A 26384-nucleotide genomic window follows, 5' to 3' on the forward strand; every position below is an offset into this window, starting at 1 on the left:
TTTGTACATGCACCAGCAAAACTACGATCTTTGCTGCTCAACGGACGAACGTGCTTTTCGCCGCGCTCGGGCGAAAACGAAATATTTAAAATGACAGTTATAACAGAATACCAGTTGGCTTCAAGGTACGCAACAAAAAACGAAAACAATTTACGCGGTTGAAAATTGCTTTATTTCACAACATTTAATGAAAATTTAGTACTATTGAATGGTAAAACTTACCCGAAAGAACACCGGAAAGCAGGCAGGATCGGTTTGTACGGTTGTCGATGTCCGGGAGTCGGTATTGTTAAAGAGAGTGCCGTTTATATCTATGCTTTTCCGTGGACTATTTTTCAATCAAACTATTTCAATATCCAAATCATAAAATTACTTTTGGTTCGAGCAAAGTAATCAAGGAGTGATTGAGTATTTAAATTGCTGTTACCATATGCATATTACCTCCGCATTCCCCTTTTTAATCGAATGCAACCTAATTTCCATCGCTTAAACGAAGCGCTTAACATAAAGCAGTGAAGCACTTTATCACGGAGGATGCTTCGTATCAAATAAAAAAAAAACTCATCAACCTTTATCAAATTTGTTTAAATTTTATAAATCGGCGGTATTGTCTTTGCTTTCTCTTTACAGTATGCGCAATGCGCATGCGCGCTTTATATGAGTTGTAGCGGTGAAATTAAGATTTCTTCTTTTCCATTTACGGTAAAACTGATAGCTTTATAAACTCTGGTCGGTATGTGTGTTTAATGGAGTTTGACTATACTTTAACGTTGCTCTACCAAGTAGAGACCATGGTGATAATGGATGCATCCGTATTTACGGCACATGGTGTTGTGTTTTAATATTTAAAAAGAATTGGTGTGTTTTTTAAATCATAAACCTTTTGGAACAACGTTTCATTCAGTTTTTGAGTAATTTTTGTTTGTGTTTCTTACTTTCTTACGTATTTACGAATAGATTTGCTCCGTAAACACGATCATGCTGTATCGACGTTGATATGCAGCTTGAGCTCTTCGTAGGTAAAAAGTGCTGTAGTAAACCAGCCATTATTTTATATTAGGATTATGTACGATAAAGAATCAAATATATAGTATTATGTGTCAATAATTACCTTGTTTTTTTTCTTTTTCAGTCGTATCGCACAGGAGCACCGATATCCGTTCATTTCTCATTTGTTTTTACTGTTTTCTTCCAACTTTTAGTTTTCGTTTTGCATTTTTTGTTGTTGTTTCGTTCGCTTTTGTTATATAGCCGTTGTGTAGTAAACCCCATCCACCCCCGAACGCATATTAAGTGATATGAGATTCATTAGAAGATTAGCATTGTGTCTTCCATTCCATCTGCAGCTGCGTGCTGCTCATCAACGCTCATATATATGGCTAATAGTTTTTAGTGATACGCGATCACAGTTTTTGTTGTTACTTTGGTATAATTTCATATAGGTTTGTATGTTTGTATGGCGTTTAACCAAATACATTCGGCAATATGGTTTTTTTGCATCCCATAAGTTGCTCGTTACTTAAACATATCAGATGTTCATGTTGAAAATATTCAAATTCACCTTGTATGGCGTGTTAAGACTTTTTTGTCTTTTGTTTCTGTTTATCTGTTTGTTTAAACGTTGTCTTCAATATGCAGCAAAAAGCTTGCCACTTTCGGTTCATCGTTATCACCCGTATTGCTGCAATATGCATGGATGATGGACAAATTGCATTGAAACGTCCTTTCTGTTATACCATACTTAATGTTTCATAGACATGTTCAATAGTCAAAACACGAGTTTGTCACAGCACTGTTTTTGTTCCATGTTCCATTTTCTTTTGATAAATTTGTTCAAATTCGCTCCATATCAGACGAACGTAGGGTGATGATGTAAGTACGGGTTATCAGGATTTTACCATCTCTGCTACATATATGCGAGCAGTTGTGCAGAGGAACACTGTACGCAGTTTCTAGGTAGAAGATTGATGTTCTTGAGCAGACCGTTCACGCGATCGTCATAACAGGTACGCAGCAGCAGGTCAGTTAAGATTTATTTATGCACAGTCAGGTACGTTTGACTCTTAAGGTAAGGATTTTTGTTTTGAGACATTGAGTTGAACATAAAAACGGAACGAAAAGATGCTTTAAAGGTACAGGATTTTCTTTACGAATGTGGAATTTTGCAGTTTTCCTTACTCATTATTACACCCATCGTCGACATACCGAGCGAGCAGGTAGCTTATTTCGTTGCAAGTTTAACGCTCGTTCCCCGTGCCCGTCAGGACTTATCCGTAGATTTATGGTTGCGATTTTTAGCCCAACAAACCAGCTGATGCTACCCTGCCCTGCTAGGGTTAATAGAGTTATTGTTTGATGCATCATTTTACGGCTTCTTCATACGACTTCTGCTGCCCACGCCCGCCCCCTTCGGTATGTTTCGCTGTACTTCACAATCATATTCAATGCTTCGTGTTTTTTTTTCTCGCAATTTCTTCTTATACGGAGTCCATAAAGGAATGAAACGCCCGACCTATGTATGTACGATTGGTACCAAATTTATTTATGGTTAGTTGAATCTGTTTCTTTGATTTTCCATTAATAGTTTTCCATTGTTTAATTTTTTTTTTGCTCTTGTGTTGAACTTGCCCTGTACACACCAAAAACCTTCTAGTAGTGGTTACTGTCTGCGATTCTTCGCCCAGAGAGCGCTACTTTCAAAAAGATAAACTAGAGAACGGCTCCTGCCTAACCGCCGTCTGCCTTCCTATATATACGTGTGTATTCTGTGTGACCACAATAATCCTGCTTAAAAACCTTTCTTCAGTTAGTGCTATCATGCTACGCTTCGTCATTTGCAAATTGGCTCCTTTTCTGTGTGTTCTAACTGATGCCTAGCTTGTATTATTATTATTATTCAATTATTGATTATTATATTAGACGATTATAAACGCTGCATAATCGTCAGTGCCGATTGTACTCAAAAACACAAGACAACAGGTAAGGGAGCAAAAACAAAAAAAAAAACACACACACACAGTAAAGATTGTCAAATAAAACTATTAAAAAAACAAGAAAGTTTAAAAAAAGCTTTTATATACTTATGTTCCAAACAAGTATCTGCCACAAAATAATCACATGAAAGGGGACGTTCGTCACAACTGTTGTATGTGTGTGTGTGTGAGTGGGTCGGTCCACAGTTAGTTGGGATAACAATAGCAAAAGCATTTTTTGTTTTGTTTGACACACAACTTTAACTGAAGAAATAAAAAAAAGGAAATGTAACCTGTACGACGTGGGAACTACATTCTACAATACGCTTATCAATTACGATCAATGGACTCTTCTTGCTAGATTATTTTAACCGATTTTAACCACACGATGTTGGCGCTCCTGTACTTGGCTTGGGAGACCCCGTTGCCGATGCTTTGACTATTATCCATTCCAATCTAAAACGTGTTCCTCTGTGTAATCATTTCTCCCTCCATTTACCTGCGTCCTTACTACATACTAATTGTTCACACTGTCTCTGTATGTCTCTGACTGAATAAATCTAATCTACACGTTTCACACGACGAAATGGATATCCACCCTTTCTAATGCTACTAATATTGAGGTACGTATCCCGATACCGGATACATGAATGAATGCTTCTTCTTCTTCTCTTCCGCACTGATCACGAAATGTCGAAAGGGCCCCCGTGTGTGTGTGTGGCCCCAGCATGGGTTGCTGTCTCTTTAGTTCTGTACACTTATTTAACCGATCGATATCGTCGATCGTTTCTTACTCCTCGTGTTCATGCGGAGCATGCCGATGGGGCTATGGTGTTTTGTTGAATAGGTTTAGCTTCTTTACCTGTGTTTTGCGTTCTATTCTGTTTCATCTGTGGTTTTGTTGCTTTAGCCCCTCCGATTGCCGAATGATGCGCATTTGCTTGGAGAGTAGGGGGCACCAGTTCAGTTCACATCGGTTGACTATAGGATTTTGGTTTTTTGTTTATGTTTTTCTTCACAGCACACACACCCACCCAGCTGTTATCTTTGTGAGTGTGGTGGTTGCTTCTGCTGCTGCTGCTATCGATCATTGAAAAGCATGGTTGTAGTAGCATAGAGCCATGTGTAGCTGCAGCTTGATGCACGCGCTGCTGCTGCTCTCTTCGCAATCACTTAGTTTGTGTCCCTCGCAACGCAACGCCATTGCGTTTTGGTTTGCATTCAGGCATTGGTTTTTTGCTTTTTGTTTTGCTTGCTTGCCTGCTCTCTCTCTCTCTCTTTCTTTATGCCGCGTTTAATAGTAACCGCTGTGTGCGTATTGATCGGTTTTGGCGTAGCCCTGCGAATACGCTTGCGCGTCTAGTTGGAAGAATGAAATATTGAAGATGTTGTTGGTCGGATCAAAAGTGTTTCAATCAAAAGGGCCAGTGATTTAGAGTAAAAAAAAGGGGGAAAGGAAATGAGGCAACAGGAAAAGAGGGAAAATAGAAAAATCGAATCATTTGCCGTTATCTATCTGCATATGCGTGTATGTGTGTGTGTGTGTGTGTTGCGTCGATGGTTTTGCCTGTGTACGATAATAGTTTTCTATTAAAAGGCAATTATCAATTCCCTTCGTCTTTTGGTTTTATTAATTGAGCTAGCTCTGTCCTCGTTATAGAGTAAATAAAGGGTGTCCCAACCTACGTTCAATTGCATTTGCTATACAACACTCACAGTCGAATGATATACGTGCGTCCATTGTTAAGTCTTCCCCAACCCAAAAAAAAAAATGCAAAATCATAAGCCAAACTAATACTTTTGAAAGCCCTTTTCTCTGTTCCCGACGATCGCAGTTGAGTTTTTTGTTTATTTTGTTTTCGATTAAGGCTTCATTTGATTGTTTTGTGTTTTTATCCGTGCACGCATGGTTATTATGCTCTCATGCATATATGTCGATGCCTTTTACTTTGTAATATTCGAAGGAAAGATTCCTTTCCGATTGTTTTCATTTGCTTCATTTGATTCTATTTATCATTTTGCTTCATTATGTTTGTACACTTGAGGAAGTTTTTTCTTTTTCAAGCAAGTGAGTCTCCTTCATTTATTCCATCCAATTTGGATGATGATCATTCCTCTTTGATTGTGCTTTCAAAGATAAAATATGTTTGTAATATTTTCATTATTCTACACAGCTACTCTCATTTTGTACGTTCTTTGGTTTCTTTTTGTGTGTGTCAACTGTGGCATTTGTATTTCCTTTACCACATTGCGACCTTTTTCGTTTGCGAGTTTATAAATCACATGTATATCCACTAACGTGGTGGTCTCAACAAAATGTACGTCCTTCGTTATGCTCAACTACGATCGTATTAGATCCCACACCTATGGTTTTATAATTAAAATAATCAAACTAAAGAATATCTTTCTAAGTGGTAATAAGCTTCAGCTTTTTTTGTCTTTCTTCATCACCTAATTGTGTTGCATATACCCCGGGGTTTGTATGTAACGAGCTCGATCGAGAGTTTTATCGTGTTTTAATAGCGCTTTACGTTCATTAAGTTCTTGTGTTCTAAAATTGATTCAATTCAAAGCAGTAGAGCCGGCTCGCTAGAGTAAATTCGTATGTTTTACGATATTAATAGAATATATTCTGGAGTAGGTTCGTAAATGCTTCAAAACAATTAAGGTTCGCCCTCGTAACTTCGCAATTTGTAGTAGTTGTGTTTTGGCGACCTTCGATCAACGGGTTTTTTTTATAAACGGTCCAACGATCCAATATATAGTTATAGAGCATTTAAATATATACTTGCAAAAGGTGGTGTGTGGTACACGAATGATAAAACTACAGAGGGAAAATCATGATGAGTTTAGGAGTACTTACCGTAACCACTGTAGGCAGTGGAGCGATCGTCATACTGCTGACTGGCATAGGTGTCTGTCGACACCGCACTGTAATCCGTGGTGGCGCCGTACGTTTGGCTGTAGTCCTGCGTATAGCCAGACTGATAGCCGCGAGTATCATACGTGGCCGTGTTGCTATTACATAAAACGAGGTTCAAAAAGGTGATCGAGACGGGTGTCATTAATTAAAATCTCCTAATCAAATTATCGATATAACACGTTCGAGGCGTGGTCTACTGTTCCAAACCCCAAAGGAAGTAAATTGACTATTTAGCTGAAAACTGGAAATTGAAGCTGTTAACATTTTACGGAAAAAGATCTCATATATACCTGTAATCATAGTGCGTTGTGTCGTATTCTGTTCCTGTGCTCGGATATCCGGTGCTGGCCATCGTGGTGTTACCGTACGAGCCCTGACTGTAGCCGTTGCTAGCGTAACCGGTTTGTGGGGCGGCCGCGTTACCATAGCCGCCGGTATTGGCCGTTGCTGTGTGCGTGTACTGGTGCTCCATCTGTGGAGCATGCGCGTTCGGATCGCTGTATCCGCCGTGGTTTGCCATTGGCTGTGGAGGAGCGCTGTACGAAGGCACGGGTGCAGCCGAACCGTGATGTGGCGCCATGGCTTTCGGAGGCAGGGCACGGCTTGGTGGGCCCGGATCATACCGACCACGTTTCGGTCCCGGCGGACCTCCGACTCCAGGGATGCCGCCACGTTTGTTGATAGGTGGCACAGCGGACGGGTTCGATGGTTGTCGTGAATCGAACTGGCGCGGCGGTGGAGGTCCTTGGCCATAGCCACCACCTCCCGGCCCACCATTGTTCTGTCCATAACCACCCATCGGGTTGTACGAAGAGGGAGGAGCATTGCCATATCCTCCGCCACCGCCACCACCTCCCATTCCACCACCGCCACCGCCGCCATAGCCACCACCAGACATACCACCTCCGCCATAGCCGCCTCCACCACCGCCGTAACCGCCACCTCCACCACCACCACGTCCACGACCGCCACCCATTCCACCGCCGCGGAATGGTCTTGGTCCGCCATAGTCACCGCCACCGTAACCGCCTCCTCCGCCACCACGACCACGGCCCATACCACGCGACATAAATCCTCCCCGTCCGCGAGACATTCCGCGCGGCGACGAATGGTACGGTGCCGACGAATGTGTGGATTGTATCGACGATTCTTGTGACGCAGCTGCTAAGCTGCTCGAATCTGCCGTTTTAATCGATTGCTTGGGCGACATGTGCTCAGCCTCGGAACCACCGGTTGCCCCACCCTGGGACGCGCCAGTGCCCGAATTTCCGGAACCGGCACCAGTACCTCCACTCTGTCCAGTACCCGTTCCACCAGCGGAAGTTGTAGAGACGGCTTTGGTTGCGCCATTTGTTTCCGGCACTTTACCACCGTCGCCGTTTTCTGTCTGTGCAATCGTGGCTGGCGGCCCCGATCCGTTCGATACGGAAGATGATGGGCCACCGTAGTTGGAGCGACCTCCCATAGGTCGACCACCGCCTCCACCACCACCCCCACCGTAAGGTCCACCGCGTGACATTGGTGGACCACCACCCCTGGGAGGACCGCCCATTCCCCTTGGTGGTCCACCACCACGCATCATTCCCCCGCGTCCTCGCATCATTGGTGGACCACCGCCTCCCATACCCATGCGCGGACCCATCGGCGGTCCACCTCCACGACCACGACCTCTGAAGGGAAATGGTGAACTAAAAAAAAGGGTGGAGGAAAAACGATGACAACTATCAATAGGAAAAATAATATTCTACAGCTACAAACTAGTCCGTTACTTACCCTCCCCGATCACTGTATCCACCCCGCGGGGGTCCGCCACGGCCACGATACCCACCCCTAGGTGGACCGGACATATCCATCATTCTTTATATAAGTGTTCACTTGGCAACCGTTCCTTCACTTTCGGCTTGAGGTTCTACGAAGAAAAAGAAAACGATGAAAAATCGATAAAGCGACCAAGCGAACATTTATGCGCAAGGTTTTCACCGCGTAAATGGGATTTAATTTGGTTTTGTTTTGTTTTCACCGTGTCATACACTAGATGCTAGTGACTTTTTGTAATGAAAACACACTTAATCCCATTTATTGCTAACAATCAGCGGCAGAACGAATCCGACAAGGAAGGCTGGGTGCACTCGACAGGGAAACACTTCCGCTGTTTGGACACCGCATCGTTAGGCGACAAAAATAACAAGAAAACTGCTTTATTAACCTGGGTTGGATGCACAATCGGAGCCGGCACACAAAGCAATCAAACGAAGGTATAGTTTATCACTAAAAAGCACGTCAAGACAAACCACATACAGCGATCACGCAATTTTTTCACGAAACCGGGTAGCTAGCTTGGTTTTCACTGTTTCAAAATGGCGTCTTCCTCTCTGCGTACCCAAATAACATTATCGCGGGCCAGTATTGACAGCAGCACCCAGCAAACAGTTTTGATTTTTATTTGTTTGGTTGGATTATTCGTTTAATCCGTGCCACGCATTTGAATCTCCCGAAAAGAAACGGTTATTTTTGTACAGCTCCATTTCAAAATAAATTCTTTTTGATTTTACTTACACTAATTGTTTAACGAAGTTTTGGCAAAAAATAGAATACTTTCATTTTTCGTACGTTTTTTTCATTCAAAATACTCACAAACAAATTTCAGGAAGCTGTAGTTTATTCTTTGAACTTGTGATAGAAGTGCCAAGTGTATCTAAAAAAATAATAATTGTGAAACAAAGTTATATTTAAAACCAGTGGAATGTTAATTTCATACTTGGAACCTAACTGCAACAAAATTTCTAGTAATTTAGGGAAACAGAAAACATAAACCACGGCTTTTTTGTTTAGCAAACACTTGTAGTACCACGCTTCAACGTTTTTGTACTACACACTACTGACCGTTGTTGCTCTAGTTCAACGTCATTTCTGTATTTTATTTCACTGTGTGTATCATTTTACTTTGATGCTACGAGTTTAGTTTACAATGTTAAAACAATACTTTCACTCCACATTCAACTATAACAACATATTCAACATTGACAGTATATATTATTTTATAAATCTTTCATGCTTCGTTATTAAAAGGGTTCTTTTCGTAGTATCGTTTTTGATTTCTTCGTCAAGAAGCTGTCTGGAAGGACGGGAAGAAGTTTTCGGTTTTCTGGAGAAATATGCGGTGTTTACTAGCAGAAGTGGTGGAGAGCGAATTAAAACAAATTAAAAACTTAACAAAGGTTCGCTGTAAGTACACCACCATTTGACTCAACACCATTGTAACGAAAGATTCTAAATGAGAACACCGTTCTGCATAGTTTCAATTAAATCTCTACATTTGGAGGAATACTGACTGTGCGTTGATGAAACTAACTTTAAAATGCTGACTATTAGACCAGCCATGGAAGATTATTAGACGTTTAGCACGGTATGCTTTTTATAGACGATTGGTTGCTGTATTCCGATCACACCTAGGCTCCCGTCTCGTAAAGGCGCCAACAGATGCGTGTTACCACCTGTTCCGACAACTGTTTGTGTGGGGACGTGCAGAGGAATGTCGAAGATTGGTTTAAGTCTTTAATTTGAAGATAAAGAACAGTAAAATAGTTAGACTAGGGATCATCCATGCACCCAGGCCGTTCCCTTACTTACCCATACAGGCGACTCATAGTCACATCACCAGCATCGTCCGAAACCACGAGATAGTCGGATGCTGAGGCCAACCCGGTCACACGACCGGACACATATTTCGAACCGAGGCTGACTCCATTGATGCTGAACACGTGCACTGAATGGGAGGTGTCGTCGAGTGCCGAGAAGGCGATATGACCTGTGTGACACAAGAACAAACCCACAAAATAGAAACATAGAGCATAGAGCCGCAATAAGCAATTTCCTTTCAACAAACCTTGATAGGATAGAGTGATGTAAGATATTTCAATCTTACAACCCGTACAACCGATTGGATTTATTGTCCTGATGAATTGTCCATTCTTAATGGTATGCACATTGACAGTACCGTCCTGAAAAGACATCCAAACCATGCGGTCAGTATACTCTGCGGAGTGCTTTTACATTTTCGAACCGACATACCAACGAGCCGGAAACTACAATGTCCAGTTCGGTCATGATGGCCACACAAGACACGGCTTCATCATGTCCGTACAGCGTGTGTACCGGTTTTGGAGTGAGGTTGTTGGTTAGATGTACAACATTTGCACTTCCCACCACATTTCCGGCCAGGTTCTGATTCAGCGCAGCTGTGTTGGGTTGCAAATTGGATCCTGTCGGTTGGCCGACGCTGCTACTCGTGCTAAGCGACCAAATCACACAGGTGCAGTCTTTAGAACCAGTCACCAGATACGAACCGCAGTTGTCCATTGCAATGCAAGTCACCACATCTGTACAGCAATAAATGAAAACATTATTGCGAACCGTTATCATTCATCAAAAAAAAAGTTTGAATATTACCGAAATGATTTATCGCTGATGCTACTACTTTCCCGCGCGCCAAGTTAAAAACACGCACAGAGTTGTCCCAAATGCCTCCGGCGTAAATATATTTCGCATCCACACTGACTGCGAACAGTTTCGAACTCAATGTTACCGAAGGATGAAAGGGACCGATCAACTTTTTACGATTTCTGGAAACAAACAAATGGAAACACATTAGGAACACATCGACTAACCTTCACGAATGTACTCACTTCAGGTTCAGCGTGGTGGCATCTATTTCGAGCAGAAATCCTCGCTCCTTGTCAAACGACATCCAACTGTGGCAACCCAAAATACCTGACTTTGTCACCGTGATCAGCATATCCGGGCTGGTCTGCAGAAACGATCTCGGAGGACTCTTCGGTGTGCTCAGATAAACGACCGGATCCTTGTCGGTGGATAGCTCGCAGGCGGTACATTGAACGCGATCCAGAATGAGGGTAAGATCCGGTCGCTTTAGCTCCAGCTTTAGCAGTCGGATCGTAAGCTCGTCCAATGACAATCGTCGAGGATGCGGATCCCGTAACAGCTGCGACGGTGTCTGTCCGAAGTTGTTAATCATGCCTTCGACGGCTTCGCGTTCGACTGGGTTTGCTATTTTGTCCAGATCTACTGCACCTTCGTACGAGCAGTAGTAGAACACGTTCAGCGCCTCGACCGCTTTCGGACCCTTCTGTCTGTAGCCGAAGATGAGATCAATCCAGTGATGCAAATGCTGCGAAACGTACTCCGATTCCAGCGCCCTCCGATGAATGGCGATGAAGTCTTCGGCCGTTTTAGCCCAGGCCGGTAACACCACATCGTCCACCTTTTCCTTCGTCATCTGCAGCACACCCAAATCGAATCGATTCATGTTTTTCAAAAACTCGGGGAAGTAAAAGAACTCCGGTATCAGCTCCTTAACGTCGTTCGGGTTGTCCATCAGCAGTTTCCAGGTTTGTGGGATCGAGTGGAACTGACGATCGGCCACGTCAAACCGGCCACTCTGTAGCTCGATGTGCAGTGAGGTAAACGGCTCGACGCGGATAAGATAATGTAGCACACCGGCCGAGTTGGAGTAGTGGGTACCGTAGTGGAATTTCGGTATCATCCCGGACGGATCCTCGAATCCGTCGAATTTGCTTCTTACTTCTGCCTCGTTCTTCGTGTTCACTACCCCGATGGGTTTGCTGAGGTCGCGGAACGATTTGGGATCGTTTAGGTCAAGCACTTCGCTCGTGTAGTCGGCCAATATCCAGGGAAACACCGGGTACTGGCTGAGGTCGTTGTATGACCGGCCGGCTATCGTGTTCAAATGCATCAGATACTCAAAGTTCGATATCTCCCGGTTCGCCCATTTCTGTGTCAAACCGGACGACTTCAACAGTTCGGCCGGCGAACGCCCCGAACCGTACAGAATGTTCGGTGGCTGTAGGCTGAGGATTTTGGTGAATATTTTATTGCGGGTCCGTGTCGTGAAGTTAAGGAAGTAGCTCGTTTGATCGATCAGAAACATCTCGAGCGCGCTGCGGCGTAGATTAAACTTTCGCAAGTGCAGTTCGCGCAACTGACCGATCGGGAATTTGAAATCGTGCCGCTGACCGTCGTCCTTCAGGGAGGCAATTTCAGTAAACATGATCTGGCTCGTCGTCAGATCGAACCGGCCCTTTACGCGTGTCATCAGTGTGATCAGTTCACACTCTTGGGAAATGACAATTTTCTCCTTTCCGGACGTTTCCGGGCTGTTAAAAGGATTCAGTTTGTTAGCAGAGTAAATATGAAATCTACCGTCGTCTACACAGCTTACACTTGCGGTTCCACGCTGTTCCTCATCTCCTCCTCCAACAGAAGCATCTCCTCATCGGCATTCTCCTCTCCTATGGCGGCCGGGGCGAAAGTTGATCCAAACTCGGACGACAGCCGTCGGCTCTGGGAGGTGGACGTGGTGTTATCACGCATATTGGCCGCGGCTATGTGTGGATCGTGGTAAAGGTCCGGCTCCAGCTTCAACCGCATGCGGGCAACATTTTCATGATGAGATAGCCGCCAATATTCACCCTCTCGATTTCTGTGAGGAAGACAGGCGAGAGACAATTGCGTGTTATAGTTCGGTTGGCACTTTTTTAAAATATCAACTTTAAAGTCATACAATAAAACAATTTCCTTTTTTTCCAAGGCGATTGGCAAATAAAACACCATTGTTTCAATTCATTATAAAAGCAGATTTTCTTGTATTTCTTTTCATCATCTTAAAACAATTTTGGAACAGGAACGGAGTATGGACAGGATGGTATGGATAGGGGAGAAAGGTGCAAGGGATAAAGTTCTGGGAAGGTGCAAAGGATTGTAAGTCAGTGTGGGCAAGGTGCTTTACAAAAGAGGACAGTGGAAATTATGTACAAATGGATGAATGCTTCAAAGTCTGCACGCAGATCCTGTCGTTGCATTGCGGTCCCTGTGTCAGGTGACGGCTTCCGTTGTACGGCTGTAGATCGGGAATTGGCAGGCGTAGGCACTATTTACACTCGAGCTCGGGGTCCTATGTACACGGCGACATGAACTGACCATTCATGGCTGCAGATCGACTTAGACAACGACGGCCTTGGCGGCGACAGCCGGAGCCACAACGGTCTTGGCAGCGACGGCAACGGCGGGCGTAGCGACGGCCACCGGGATGTCCTTCTGCACGACGGCGTTGAATCCGTTGATTGGGTCGGCATAGTAGTTGACGATGCGGCGCGAACCGTCGGGTTCGATCAGCGAGTACGATCCCTTGACGACATCACCGTCGCGAGTTTCTTCCTGGGTCTTAGAATCTCCGGTCAACGTATCCTGGACGTTGTACGCGTACTGGTACTGCGGGTATGCATCAGCGAATTCGGCCTGAACTGGAGCAGCGGCCAGAACTGGCGCGGCACGGGCAGCCACGACCGGCGCGGCTGCGACCGGGGCGGCGGCAACTACTGGTGCAGCACGAGCAGCAACAACGGCCGGAGCAGCGGCAGCAGCAACCACCGGCGCAGTGTATGCGGCAGCGGCGATCGGAGCAGCACGTGCTACCACTGGCGCACTGTACGCAACTGGAGCAGCAGCGGTGTAAGCGGCACGTGCAACCACCGGGGCTGTGTAGGCAACCGGAGACGAGTAAGCGACGGGGGCGGCAAAGGAACGAGCGACAACGGGGGCCTGCAGCAGCGGTGCCGAGTAGGCAAGCGGAGCCGCCAAAGGAGCGGCCAACAACGCCGGATCTGGTTTAGGCTCAGCGCTAGCGCACAGGGCTAGGGCGGCGAAAACGGCAACCTACAGACGAAGGGAGAGAAAGGGAGTTCAGAACAACACCGACAGGATTCAGCACACAGTTTGAACACTCAAGCACAGCACTGCCACTGGACGTACGAACGTCCGGGACCGGATGCACCACACTTACTTTGAGCAAACTCATTGTAGACTTGGGTAGTGAAATTTCACACTGTTTAGTGAAGTGAAGCGCAACTGACTGACGTACTGATCGATGGCGGCGAATGGTTTTTATACCAAAACCAAATCCGAATTCGATCAACGATTCACCGCCCTCGGCTGAAACTTTCGGTGGGCACCGTGAATTTACATACCATGGCCACACTTCTGCAGTAGGGCTTCCCCCCGTTAACTCCTACTATCAACGGTACCCGATATTAAGGCCATCCGATGACCGCTGATCGGTAGTCTATGTGTGGTCACCCGCACTACGTCGCATCCTCATGGCGGACCAGCGGCATGATGGAACCACCCTGCACAATCAGTGATTCCGTGCACGTGCGCTTATCAAACATACACGGAGCACACGACAGTGGAATGGTGTGAGTAATGCCTGCGAGCTTTGCTTCACCTCGTTCCCGTTCGGGGCACGATCCATGAGGACGACTTCAGGCTGCAAATGGCATAGCAACGCTGGCAAACTGTGCTGGCAAACCCGGTGGAACCGCACGGGAAAAGTAGCTTTCCCCAAAGAAAAAATGGGTAGAAAATAGCGAGTTCCCAAAAAGGGATGCACGCGATGAACGGGAGGAATACGATCCGAGGTCACGCTGGAGGCACGACACGGCAAGCAAACAATTCAAGGCCGTTGGTGATGTTAGGTAACGCGTGCTGCTAATGATTCATTAGCTAAGCGCAATGATAAAAGATATTAGAAGAAGATTAATGTAGTTTACGGTAGATGAAAAGATCATCCTGCCTATAGGAATATATTGATCGAATTAGAACCGATATAGAAGTAAAAAAATAAATTATGACTGAGGGGGGCAAGTCTTTACACGGAAGGATCGGGGTTCAAATCCCATCCGGACCAAACAGGGGACCTTCTATCCAACATAAGGTCTAGTAAGCCATCATAGGGTCGACATGCAGTCGTAAAGCGAAGAAAAGAGATGGCTGCTCGTAGGTCGAATTTTATTATTTTAAGTCCGATCATGCAATTAGAAGTCATACCTCAAAGAATCATAAAGATACAAGCGGAGTTTAGAAAGAGAGCAGATGCATTAAAAACACAAGTGTGTCATCAACAACTCTGGCGCAAGACGCAGGACTGTCTGTCCAGCTATACCGGTAAACCAAATCAACGATACCAGTAATGGTAGACCAAGACCTCTTAAGGCTGTAGAGCCTAAGAAGAAACTGGAGAAAGTTGCATCTTAAGATTTCCTGATCAATCTAGTGATCTTGCCGATTCTTAATTTTTAAAAGTGCAATTCCGATTTCATTCTTTCTAAGCAAATAATAGAAACTTTGTTTTATATTTATTTCTACTGATTGATTTGCTAAACATATGCGGCTTTCTACTAAACATTCAAACTTTTTTTGAATCTAGGCGATCCGACAGACGATCACGATCGTTTCATCCGTTACTCATCGACGATACAGTTGAAAGCTACTGTTCGGCAAAAAAAATGCTGACCGAATTCGCCCAACATTCGCCACAAATTACAAGTTGCTGCGAGAAAAACTTTTCCAACGAGTTCCAGCTCAGGAACGGTCGCGGAACATCGGTACCGCGCGTGCGTACCGAACAGGACACCATATTGAAAGTGAATTGTCATTCATATAGATCGACGACGTGCGATAAATTCAAACGGAATGGTAATGAATTTTCGATCACCGCATACGAATTCCTTGCCGGGACACTCTTTCTCCCCAAACCCCAAACGTGGCGCTCGGTGGACGGGGCAGACAAGAAAAAAAATGGAAGAGAATATCAATTTGTCGTTCGAGCAAAAACGAAATGGTTAAAAATGCAGGCAGCCCCTGGTAACTGGCCTAGATTTGACGGTGGTACAACACAACCGACATACCGGAGCGGTGAGGACAACCGTGGCAATGTCGTCTAGCGACCATGCGTGCTCGCGCAGCATTAACGACGCTTAGTGCAACATTGCGTAAAGTAGTGGGCTACTAGCGTGGTCTTAAGTTTGTTGCTACTGCTGCACGTCCTCCACCATGAGGGAAACAACATGGCAGGTGTCAGCATTGATCAGCGTGTGCGAACGAGACGGTATAAATTCCGGAGGATGTTCGCGGCAGACCTAAACACACGTCAACGTGCGTTGCCGTGCGATAGATCCTATATAAGCAAGAACCGGTACAGGTTATGGGTTCGCGGTCGTACGCCAGTCGATCGGCAAGATCCCCGGTCTGCAGACAGACACCAATGTGCGCACCGGTCCGATCGAACGCCGACCTAATTGTTAGCGACGGACAACTTTGGTGGCTTGGGCGACATTTTTGCGCAACCCTTGCCGATGCTCGCGAAAGGGCTAATTACACCTAAAACGGGCACCATCACCACACATTGACGTTGGAAGTGTTTGTTGCGAGAGTAAATCTTCAAGCGTGTGACTGTAAAACAACATATACCACGTGCCCCATTCTTAGGCTCGGTTCTACAAAAATTACCCCTAACTAGGTCATGGGAAAAAGAGGCGTCAAAGGATGCAATCGGGTGGTGGTCAGTGTTTCGAAGTTACAAACATAATTGAGAGAATATACGGTGAAGTCTTAGGACATCGCGTCAGTTCGGGGTGACGTGTGGCGATAGAGAGAGAAAAAAGTATGCAGCTCACGTAAGGCCTCGTGCATTACACCGCAGCACGCTGACAACGTCCATTACATGCCGGCGTACATCTTCAACCTTCAAACAACACCTTACACTTTGCTATCTGTGAAATCTTTTTTATTAAGAAGAAAGAGTACAGACAAAGCCATGATAGATTATTTCGCTGCAAGCTTCTACAGGACAAATTCTAATGAAGGTGAGTCACCTACTAGCCAACCGCTTGTGCTCCATTTCCTTTTCGCATCGGCAGCGACAAGAAGGTATGGAGATGGGCAGTGAACGGTGCTTGCTTAACGACTACTTTCTTTGTATACTGGTATTGTGGGTTGTTCTGTTTTATTAATCTTCAGCTTACTGCCGTAATTGCAATTACTAACAGTATGTCCTTGGTTGGGCACCTAAAGCTAACGTACGTGTATCTACAGCAATAATGGGTCATTTCACTAGCTTTGCCTAGGTTCAGTGATGGTAGTACGGCAGGGCAGCATGTACCAGCGGAGCCGCAGCGACGACCTTCTTCAGCACCGGTGCCGTGTGGATGGCATGGCCACTCTTCTCCACGACGGCATTGAACCCGTGGATCTTGTCGGCCGTGTACGTCACCTTGCGGATGGTACCGTCCGGCTCGGTCAGCGAGTAGCTACCGTGGACGACACCGTTCGAGAGTGTTTCTTCCGCATGCTTCGAGTCACCGGTGTGCGGGTCCGATACGCCGTAGCTGAAGCTGTAGTGCGGGTTCGGATCGTACGCTTCGACGTGTTTCAGGATCGGCGCAGCAGCTACGACGGCTGGCGCATGAAGAACTGGAGCGGCCGCTACTGTGTGCAGAGGCTGGATAGCTTTAGCTGCATAACCGTACGATAGGGCAGGTTCGTAGGAGAGTGGTCCGTATACGGGTGAGGCGACGGATGCAGCCACCAGGGAGGCAACCAGAAGTACCTAAGGGGAAAAATGTGCACGTTCGGTCAACCAAAATGATCTGGGGTAGATTCCTGTTCCGTTCATGCTGTCCTGATGAACCTATTTCTGAACTGAAAATGCCCAACATGGACGATTCATCTTCAGCTCTACATCCTCGAGAGGGCTTGCTATTACTGGATTCCTTGACTTGATCCCGTGGCTGCAAATTAGAGAGCTTATGGGGATTTTATTCTAAATGTTTCCAAAAACCATTTTAATATTCCTTAGCTCGCCTTAGCATCCTTCTTTACTTTGTGACGACTTTACTTCTTTACGTGGTTTTGATCTAATATTTGAATTATTTATGTGTTCACTTGGCTCTTCATTATTGATTTTCAGTCGTTACGGAATCTTAAAAAGAGCAGGATGTTGCTTCCAATTTGGAAGGTCCTTTGAAGAACTTTTCAAGAATTTTGCCTCCATACAGTATAGGATCACTAAACTAACGATTCTAACTGCATGTTTTGCTCAATAAACCGTCAATTCACCTTCGAAATCATGATTCCGCTGTTTGAGATAGGTCGCTGCACACTGCACTACTAAGACTTCTGTTCACTGAAACGGCACTTGCGTTCGATAGTGCACTGAACTGTACCACTTGTCGACGTTGGATCTCGCACAGATCAATCGCAGCTGATGTTCTCCTGCCAAGGTTGTTCTTTGGTATGACTTCAGGACGAACCGAGCGCTCCTATAAATACACACCTTTTTACCGACCCAAACGCCAAGGCAGGCGGATGCTGCACCACCATTCGGCAGAATCGTGCGGGTTGAATGGAGGGCAGAAAAATATTCAACCCCCGTTCGACAGATCACTCAACTCAAGCTTGCTTGTGCCCCTGTTTGGGGCGACACATACCGCCGCGACACAAACACACACCGGACTCGCGTGGTACTTGTTTTCCCTTTCGTTGCTTTCTACATCATCTGCACGGTGGTGCTTTTTTACCACGCATACCCATGCTCTCTTGTCTTGTGGGGTCGAACAGTGTACCGGCCAGGCCACGAGATGGTCGGCATAGGTGGACGGGGAGTTTACGGCATTGGGGAGTTTAGGTTTTCCCACCATTACCATCCCGAACAGGCACGATGGTCTCTAACTAAAAGCATGTAGCTTGTAAAGCAACGTCGGCCGGTCGTATGAAGCGTTCTTGATGTAATATAGACCATCCTTCTTTGATCGGCGATGGAAGATCGCAGAAGTGAAATGCATGTTACATGCAAGGTACGGTGAAAAGAGTCAATCAATTTTAACACTCATCTAGATAATTGTAAAAAGTATGTCTGAATATAAAATCTTACATTTATCGACAGGAAATAGCTTAAAGCTTTTGTGTAAATGCTTTTCCAAGTTGAAAAAAAACGACTTGGAATTGCTGGGACCCTTAGCTCGACCCGAGCATTTCACTAAAGCTTAGAATAGTGTCGTGTTTATCGGATTGTAGAAACCTGTCCGCTTCAAACAATGAAATCCCCATCAGAGAGATTATTTTTGCTACCTGCTATATACAATCGCATAATCAATTTATTTATGTGTCGAAACATTCCATTAAATCACTACCGATTGCGTTACCCTTTGACGGGGACCATTTGTGCTGAGCTCAGAAGGGAAAACAAAACGAGTGGGAGAGAGAGAGAGAGAGAGAAAAAACAACGCCAAACTACCTCCTTGCTCCGTTGGCCGTTGACACTAAACGCCGACAACAACTGACCGGTCACAGACGTCCACCCGGTCTTCGTCAATGGAATAGTTTGTCTCCGAACGGTTACTGGGCAGGCCCGGGCTACCACCGGGCAGGACCGAACTGGACCAGACAGGTTCAATTACACACTGGTTGGCACGGTTGAACAGCTGATCGAGCGGACGCGGTCGCTTGACGCGGTTGTGTCCCAATACTCCGGTCGTTGCGGGCCACCGTAAGCTTAGGCCTGAATTAGTTCAACAATCTTGTACAGAACGACGCAAAATTTACACGGTGAACTAGTTAAAAGTTTGCCTTTTGCTTTTCGCTGGCTTCTTCACACACCGTCGTGCAGTGTGCGCATAAAGCGGGATTAATTAAATCATGTATTCTTGAATTATTTCAGCCCCGCACAGTTCGCCGAACGCTCGAAGCCATGTTCAGCATGGGTTTGGTTGGCGCTTGCCTAGCTTTTCTAACCGCCGAACAGGTAGCATAGCGTAGCCAACCGTTTGGATGTGCCGCGCAGAACGTCAAGCTTTCATACAGAAAGAAAGGGAGTGCGTTGGCGAGGCGGAGAGTTTGCGGGATGGCCGGTACTGTTGCACTCGCTTCAAGAATGGCATGCCGGGTGTTTCGATAGGTTCCATACGCTGAAGGGATATCCAGTTTCGTTGCTACTCGTACCGACAACGGTCGTTGCGTAATCTGTACGCCAATCTACTGTGCGAATTGAGATCATTCTGAGCATTATTTTAATTGACTCATTTGATCGTTTCTCCTGTTTCGTGCTGCAAAGCTTTCTTGGCTTTTCTAAGAAATTTTACCTAATAAACTATCAGAAAATGGGTTAAAAATATCCTAAGGTACATAGTTTCTTAAATCAAAAGTACATAGGTACATGGGATTTGTTTAAATTGTTTATTAATTGATAGTTCGAGATAGATATCTGTATCTCGAATGTCTTATCACGTGCTATAAAGACATTCATTTATTTATTTCTACCTCATTTAATTTATCGCCACTTTCGTCTGAAAGCTAGCCATAAACCCTCAGATGCTGGTCATAAGTGATCGTAAAATATTGCCACAGATGTAATCAACTCGTGCAATCACATGCAAGAACGTTTAATTAATTAGCAAAAATAACCTAAACAGGCTGGCTGGCCGGCGGTCTATGAGTCCATTCCGATCTTTATATGCACTGAGTTAGGAAAATCATCGACCTTGAAGTTTATTTTCATTCACAGATGACGATCGTGGTACGCATATGGAAGCTGTGTGGTGAAAAGCAAAAACCTGTCCAATACATGGCACTGCTCGCAATAGAAAAGGCGGGTTTTGTTGCTGGTAATAACATTTGTTTACTATTTTATTTCAGTCTAGATAACACAACAAACATGTAGATTAAAGCGAATCGGTGCTAAATTAACCTAGATGAGACGTCCTGCTTTTTGGTGGACGAAGCACATGAATTAGCTGCCCAGTTAACCTAACACTCGCGCTACCGGAGCTGGCGCAAATACGGCTGGACCGGCGGCCACCGGTACGACAGCTTTCGGCACGAGAGGACCACGCTGGACCACTGCGTTGAATCCATTGACAGGATCGGCCGTGTAGAAGACCGTGCGCAGCGTGCCGTCTGGTTCGACCAGCGAGTATGAGCCTAAAAGGGGGAGAGAGAGGGAGAAGCGGGTTGTAAAAACAAACCGGCCGTTCGGTGGTTCATCGGTGTTCGCTGCTCGAACAAAACTCGAGCAGTTCGAATTCGAAACTAACCGCGTACGACATCGCCATCGCGAGTTTCTTGCTGGCTTTTGCTATCGCCCGTCAGAGCGTCTTGCACGTTGTACGCGTAGGTATACTGTGGCAGTGGATCGTAGTTGGTGCTCACGGCTACGGCCGGTGCTACCGGCACGACGGCGGCGTGAGTTCCATAAACAGCCAGAGCGGCACTGAGCGAAGCAACGATCACGGCGAACTGAAAGCAGAACGAGCAGAACGATTGTTAGTAGAAAGCGGCCAGGTAATAGCCTTCTGCTATCAAGAACCGCATCACTTACCTTCATTTTGATAGGAGTTTTTAAAAAGTCAGGAAATTCACTGCACTGCACGATTAACACACTGCACACTGGTTAATGTTTGAAATTGTTGTGATGTCTCCTGTACCATCAGACATTGGTTTATAAAGCAAAACATCGCATCGCAACTAAACTCCCTCCGCACGTTTACCCATCCCTTGGTTTATGACGTATCGTTTTTAATAAGGTGACACGCATCTCCCCCACAACGCGCGTTCCTGCACACCACCCAAATCAATTGACCACCAATTGTAGTCAAAAACTATGCGATGCGCCCCACTTAATGATGGCTGATGGGTTCATAATAATACGATTAAAAATTCACAACGGCAGCTGGCTAGCCAACCGAATTCGGACCAGGCACCACTAGAAGCCGCGTGTGGCGGAGCAGTGAGAAGACTCCCTAAAAACGATAGGGTTTATCGGGCAGAAGCCGGCACTGCACGGCTCGAGCAGTGTTTGATCATATCAGCCACTTAGCGAAAGCAGGACCAGCAAGGGACAATATATTTTTGGCCACCATTGCTTGTCACCGGGCCTGCCCGACCGGCTCTGGTTGCATAAGCAGACGCAATCAAACGCTGAAACATGACGACCGCGTTGTGCCCGAAACAAGTGAAATCGCCGTTGCAATATGGAACAGTATACGCTCGCTGTAGGGAATACGAAGGATTAACATGCCGTTGCGTAAGTGTTTTGATTGGACATCGTAATGCTGGGCTGATTCACGGTGACCGATGCATATGCGGATGTTCTACAAATGGAACTAATTGTGGCAGAAAATGTTGCAAATTGAAGGTTAAGAGCTATGGGTCAAAGTCAATGTCAAATGTCACAAGTGCGAATAAAATGTAATGAATAAATGGAAATAAAAAAAAAACACTAAATACTTTTTCATGCCACTATTAGGTTCGTCGCCTTATGCGGCATAGAAGTCTTTCGATTATAATACGATATTGCATGGGATTCCGGAGTTTTTTTCTCTTCAGCTGATATTTTTGGCTTTGTCCCGATATTTATTATCGGTTCCCCAGATATTTTCAGTTTTCCATACATTTTTCCGTCCCTCAGATGCTTACACGGTTCCCAAATGCTTTTGATTTCGTCTTAATGTTTTTCTTAAGCCCTGTTCTGGTTGAAATCACAAATTTCAGAAGATGAATAAAAATTATGATCTAATGATTTGACAAGAGCAGAATTGTACAATTCTTCTGTGTTTTGTACAATAGCTAGTAAAATAAAAAATAAATAAATAAAACACTGGGAAACTGACAAATATCTTCGAGGCTAAACTTACACAATATTAGTATCTTTAGTTACACTTTCGATGTTTTGGCAGAATAGTTTAAAATTTTGCCGAGCATGCCCGGGATGAGGTAAATAATAGGATGGAGATGTCTTGTTAATTTTTACGAATTTGTATATCGTTGTCACATGCGGTATTGACAATACGCCGTTAAACCTCAATACTTAAAATATAAAAATGAAGAAGGTTTTTCAACTAACTATAACATAAAAAAAGAAACGAAGACCACAGTTCCCCGAGCTACCAAAAACACACTGCCGATTCAATAGTATCATGAGAAAAGGTACATTTTTGATTGAATAAAGTTCACCCAAAAACAGGTGCCGTACGCTTGTACGGCTCGTAAAACACGTTACTTGTTAAGAACACTTCTCCGCCAGTGTCAGACTTTAGGCGTGCTCCGCAAACGACCTTGCGCACAATCAATGTGACCCAAATATAATATGCACCGCCACCCGGTCACTGGGGTGACCCGCGCAACTTCGAGCTGGAAGCAGTGGGTTTGCTCTCACTGTTTTAACCGGACTCTATATTGCATCAGATAAATTCGAGATCGCGAGTGCAAACCTGACCTGCATCAAATGATTGAGCAATATCGACCAAACAACTGTGACTGCGAGCAGCGAAGAGAAAGAATGAAGTAGCACGTGAAAATGCTGGCCAAGCGATAAATTTAACATCATAAACCAGCACTTAATACTCGCACTTACATTTCGGAAATATTTAATCGTATTTATTATTGTTTCTCCTGTACTACAAACCACTGTCCACCGAACACGATTTGTCTCCATCCCATTAGGTACAGCATGGCAGGGCGGGATAATACTTACAGCTATCGCGCTACCATTTGACCGTGCCCGAAGCCACTAGTTATTGTGCGATGCATGAGGTTTTGAAATAATTATCGATGCCAAGTGACATTCAAGCTCACCGGGCAACAAACGATGTGCCGCAGGGCTCTGGCGTTGGCCACAATACTATGTTGCATTTTCTTATAATGCACTTGAAGACCGTGCCTAGCGGTCTAGTTCACTTACGGCGTTTAGTATGTCGAACAGAAAGGAGAAAAAAAGAGACACACATAATTTGTCGCACCTTTGTGCACCAGCTGGAAATGTGGCGCTAGTAGCGGTCAGTTTTGGTATGGCAGAAAGTTTTCCATGGGGTTTTCACAAGAATACCTCAAGGAGACGTTTTGTGTTGTGTGTGTGTCTATATCTGCCAATCCTTCAAAAGGTCAAGCCACTTTGTTAGACACGTTCTGGTGTCGTCTGAACGATCCTAAACGCATTCATCAACCATGTTACGAATGTGCTCTCGCTTACTCGACTAGCTGTACAGAGAGTTATGATCCGTGTCTGCGTTAAATACCACGCCCTAGTGTTTACACGTGTGTTAAAGCTTGTTCTACACATAATGATAGAGAAGTGCTGCGTTGCTTTATGATACTGTCCCTACTCTTTTGGAGATTGCGATACAAGTGTCTTACAACCTGCTTCTATTTTCTACAAATATTAAATGTAATCGAAGACAGCAAAAATTAAATTCAATGAATTTCCAAGATGTTTAAACCTTTTTTCAGTTTATGGTTTCATACAATAAAATATTATTATCAAACCTATGAAAATCTGCTAAATACCTCCGCTTGAGAAAAAGGACTTCCGAAGCATATCAAACAAACAGCATATCCGGACTGAAATCTAACCCGCTAATCCACATTCACCTCCGAGCGAAACGTTGCATAAATGACATCACATAGGATGCAATAACTTAACGCCCTTCCGACGATCTAAACCTGATCGCAAGCTAATCACCGTCAACGTATCGGCAATGCGTGCATGATCACCCGCCGCCAGCTAAACCCGGTTTGCAAGACCGTTTGACCCTGCACTGCGAAGATCATGAGTGTGATCCACAACTCCTAATGCACGCTACCCCACCCAAGCGCCGATTTGAACCTGAGATAGGATAGGCTGCAGTTGATGAAGTATTGTCTCAATTTCCCTCCCTTGCATTGTGTGCACCAGCGACTAATAACACCAGCGCAGCCAGATTTGACCCGATCGCAACGGAAAGAGACTGCGTGGTTTAACGCACACGCGTGGCTCACACATTCGCGAAACCTGTCTGTATGCATCATACGACGACGGACCTACTGCAACTGCCCGATGCAACGCAATGCGCCCATGCGAACGAAAGGAAAATTCGAACCAAAAAGCCCTATCAACACTAGCCATTCCGTTCACTCCAGCAGCATCGAAATGCGCTGAAGGTTGGCGAAAAATGCAAAAAATTCTTTCCCGAGGACCACGAGATCGCTCTTGCCAGCATCGGTTTCGGCGTCGTCGTGAAGTGATTGGACCTAATGCTTGCATTTCGATATAAAAACCAACCGATGGCTGCGAAACCGTATCACAATCATTTCAATCGTCTAGCAAGAACACAGCATCAGCTAGTAACATCTAAAATGGCATTCAAAGTAAGTGTCACGGAGCAAGGATTACCCGAAGGAGCGAGAGAGAGCAAATGCATCCCCGTGAATAGGATATTTCTAAGACAAACCTTTACTTATGCAATTCTCGTACACAGTTCGCTGTCTTCGCCGCCATCGTGGCCGTCGCTAACGCCGTCGCCATCGGATACCCAGCCCCGTTGGGAGCTTACCACGCTCCTCTGGGAGCTTACCCAGCTGTGGCCAAGGTTGCCGCTCCTCTGGCTTACCCGACCATCGCCAAGGTTGCCGCCCCGGTTGTCGCTAAGGTTGCCGATGACTACGACCCCAACCCACAGTACAGCTACAGCTACCACATTGCCGTAAGTAGACGAGTAGCCGATTACGAACGTCTCCGAACCGCATGCGTAACGAGGTTCCGATCCCACAGGATGCTCTGACCGGAGACAACAAGGAACAGCAGGAATCCCGCTCGGGAGATGTTGTGACTGGATCGTACTCGCTGGTTGAGCCCGATGGCACCCGTCGTGTCGTTGAGTACACCGCCGACCCCGTCAACGGATTCAACGCCGTCGTCCACCGTGAGCCGCTGGCCGTCAAGGCTGTTGCCCCAGTTGCCAAGTATGCTGCCCCGCTGGCTTACCCCGCCGTCGCCAAGGTTGCTGCCCCGTACGCTCCCTACGGATACCCAGGATACGGCAAGGCCATCCTTGGTTAAGCTCACCACTGCATCCCTAGACAGTACCGCGAATCGTTTCTTACGTCCAGTGCCTAATGCTCGTGCTATTTCAAGTCATTAGTTAACGTTTTCCCTGTATTTATTTGCCTTATTTTATTCTTCCTTGTTCTCTGTCTTTCTCTCTACCAACTCTACAGCTATTCTCTATTAGCGATTTTTCCTTCACATTCAATCTATTCTGTTGCTTTTGAGAGTTTTGTTTTGTACATATGAATACGGCTTCTGCCATTGTTGCTGCTGTTGTAAACGAAGTGAAGATTAGATCGTTTGATAGACATGTGATTTGACTGTGTGACAACAGGTGTGAAGCTATTGTTACTGCTGTGTTAGTAGAGATGATGGTCAGCTCGAAGGCTGATGAAAATAAAAGCAAATTCTACAAAAGAACATAAAACATACTGCTGCCTGTTTTTAAATCCGATAAGTTTACAGATCAATTATCATATATAGTGCTTCGTAAAGTGTAAGGCTTTCATAAAGTTATGATCTAATAATTTACAATTGTCAGAGGCAATTCTCTTTCATGGCTAAATGTTTCGTTTATAAATTAATGAAAATATGATTCAAAATCGTGCAAGGATAAATTTTATCATTTCCTATTCAAACGTTAATGATCCTGCTGATCACATGACCACTTTAGGTCATGCCTTTTTATCGTACTACTTTGCTTTGTTGTTTAAACGTACTAGCCATTAAAAATCATCTTCTTTCTTGACCTAATGACCTC

General features: G+C 45.2%; 5 protein-coding genes across 6 annotated transcripts in view; 1 reads left to right on the forward strand and 4 right to left on the reverse strand.

The window, feature by feature from the left end:
• Positions 1–2513: 2513 nt before the first annotated feature.
• LOC118506765 (glycine-rich cell wall structural protein 1.8-like) lies at positions 2514–8283 on the reverse strand. The gene is made up of 5 exons (XM_036044361.1): positions 8102–8283; positions 7669–7804; positions 6186–7583; positions 5836–5990; positions 2514–4331 (listed from the first exon to the last, which is right to left on the reverse strand). Exons 2-5 carry the CDS (start codon positions 7749–7751, stop codon positions 4267–4269), a joined length of 1701 nt encoding a protein of 566 aa, XP_035900254.1. The 5' UTR covers positions 7752–7804; positions 8102–8283; the 3' UTR covers positions 2514–4266.
• A 253-nt stretch (positions 8284–8536) lies between these two features.
• Positions 8537–26384, reverse strand: part of LOC118506762 (neurobeachin-like protein 1) — a 48052-nt gene continuing 30204 nt past the window's right edge. Inside the window, exons 13-19 of one of the 2 annotated variants that reach the window (XM_036044355.1) lie at positions 12155–12415; positions 10581–12089; positions 10345–10517; positions 9967–10274; positions 9782–9896; positions 9526–9703; positions 8537–9448 (exon numbers count right to left, since the gene is read on the reverse strand). In XM_036044355.1, the coding sequence (XP_035900248.1) occupies positions 9286–9448; positions 9526–9703; positions 9782–9896; positions 9967–10274; positions 10345–10517; positions 10581–12089; positions 12155–12415 (2707 nt within the window). In that variant the 3' untranslated portion in view covers positions 8537–9285. The remainder of the gene's footprint in view (positions 9449–9525; positions 9704–9781; positions 9897–9966; positions 10275–10344; positions 10518–10580; positions 12090–12154; positions 12416–26384) is intronic. The other variant, XM_036044356.1, reaches the window with a different exon arrangement.
• LOC118506174 lies at positions 12549–18072 on the reverse strand. Its single transcript, XM_036042945.1, has 4 exons — positions 17887–18072; positions 16901–17377; positions 13775–13999; positions 12549–13647 (listed from the first exon to the last, which is right to left on the reverse strand). Exons 1-4 carry the CDS (start codon positions 17896–17898, stop codon positions 12934–12936), a joined length of 1428 nt encoding a protein of 475 aa, XP_035898838.1. The 5' UTR covers positions 17899–18072; the 3' UTR covers positions 12549–12933.
• On the reverse strand, positions 20419–21248 carry LOC118506772 (larval cuticle protein A2B-like). Its single transcript, XM_036044367.1, has 3 exons — positions 21143–21248; positions 20859–21060; positions 20419–20745 (listed from the first exon to the last, which is right to left on the reverse strand). The coding sequence occupies exons 1-3, from the start codon at positions 21146–21148 to the stop codon at positions 20567–20569; spliced, it is 387 nt and encodes a 128-aa protein (XP_035900260.1). The 5' UTR covers positions 21149–21248; the 3' UTR covers positions 20419–20566.
• Positions 24847–26051, forward strand: LOC118506766 (larval cuticle protein A2B-like). The gene is made up of 3 exons (XM_036044362.1): positions 24847–24945; positions 25056–25280; positions 25349–26051. Exons 1-3 carry the CDS (start codon positions 24862–24864, stop codon positions 25634–25636), a joined length of 597 nt encoding a protein of 198 aa, XP_035900255.1. The 5' UTR covers positions 24847–24861; the 3' UTR covers positions 25637–26051.

This window comes from Anopheles stephensi, chromosome 2 (genome assembly GCF_013141755.1).
Source record: "Anopheles stephensi strain Indian chromosome 2, UCI_ANSTEP_V1.0, whole genome shotgun sequence".
NCBI lineage: Eukaryota > Metazoa > Arthropoda > Insecta > Diptera > Culicidae > Anopheles > Anopheles stephensi.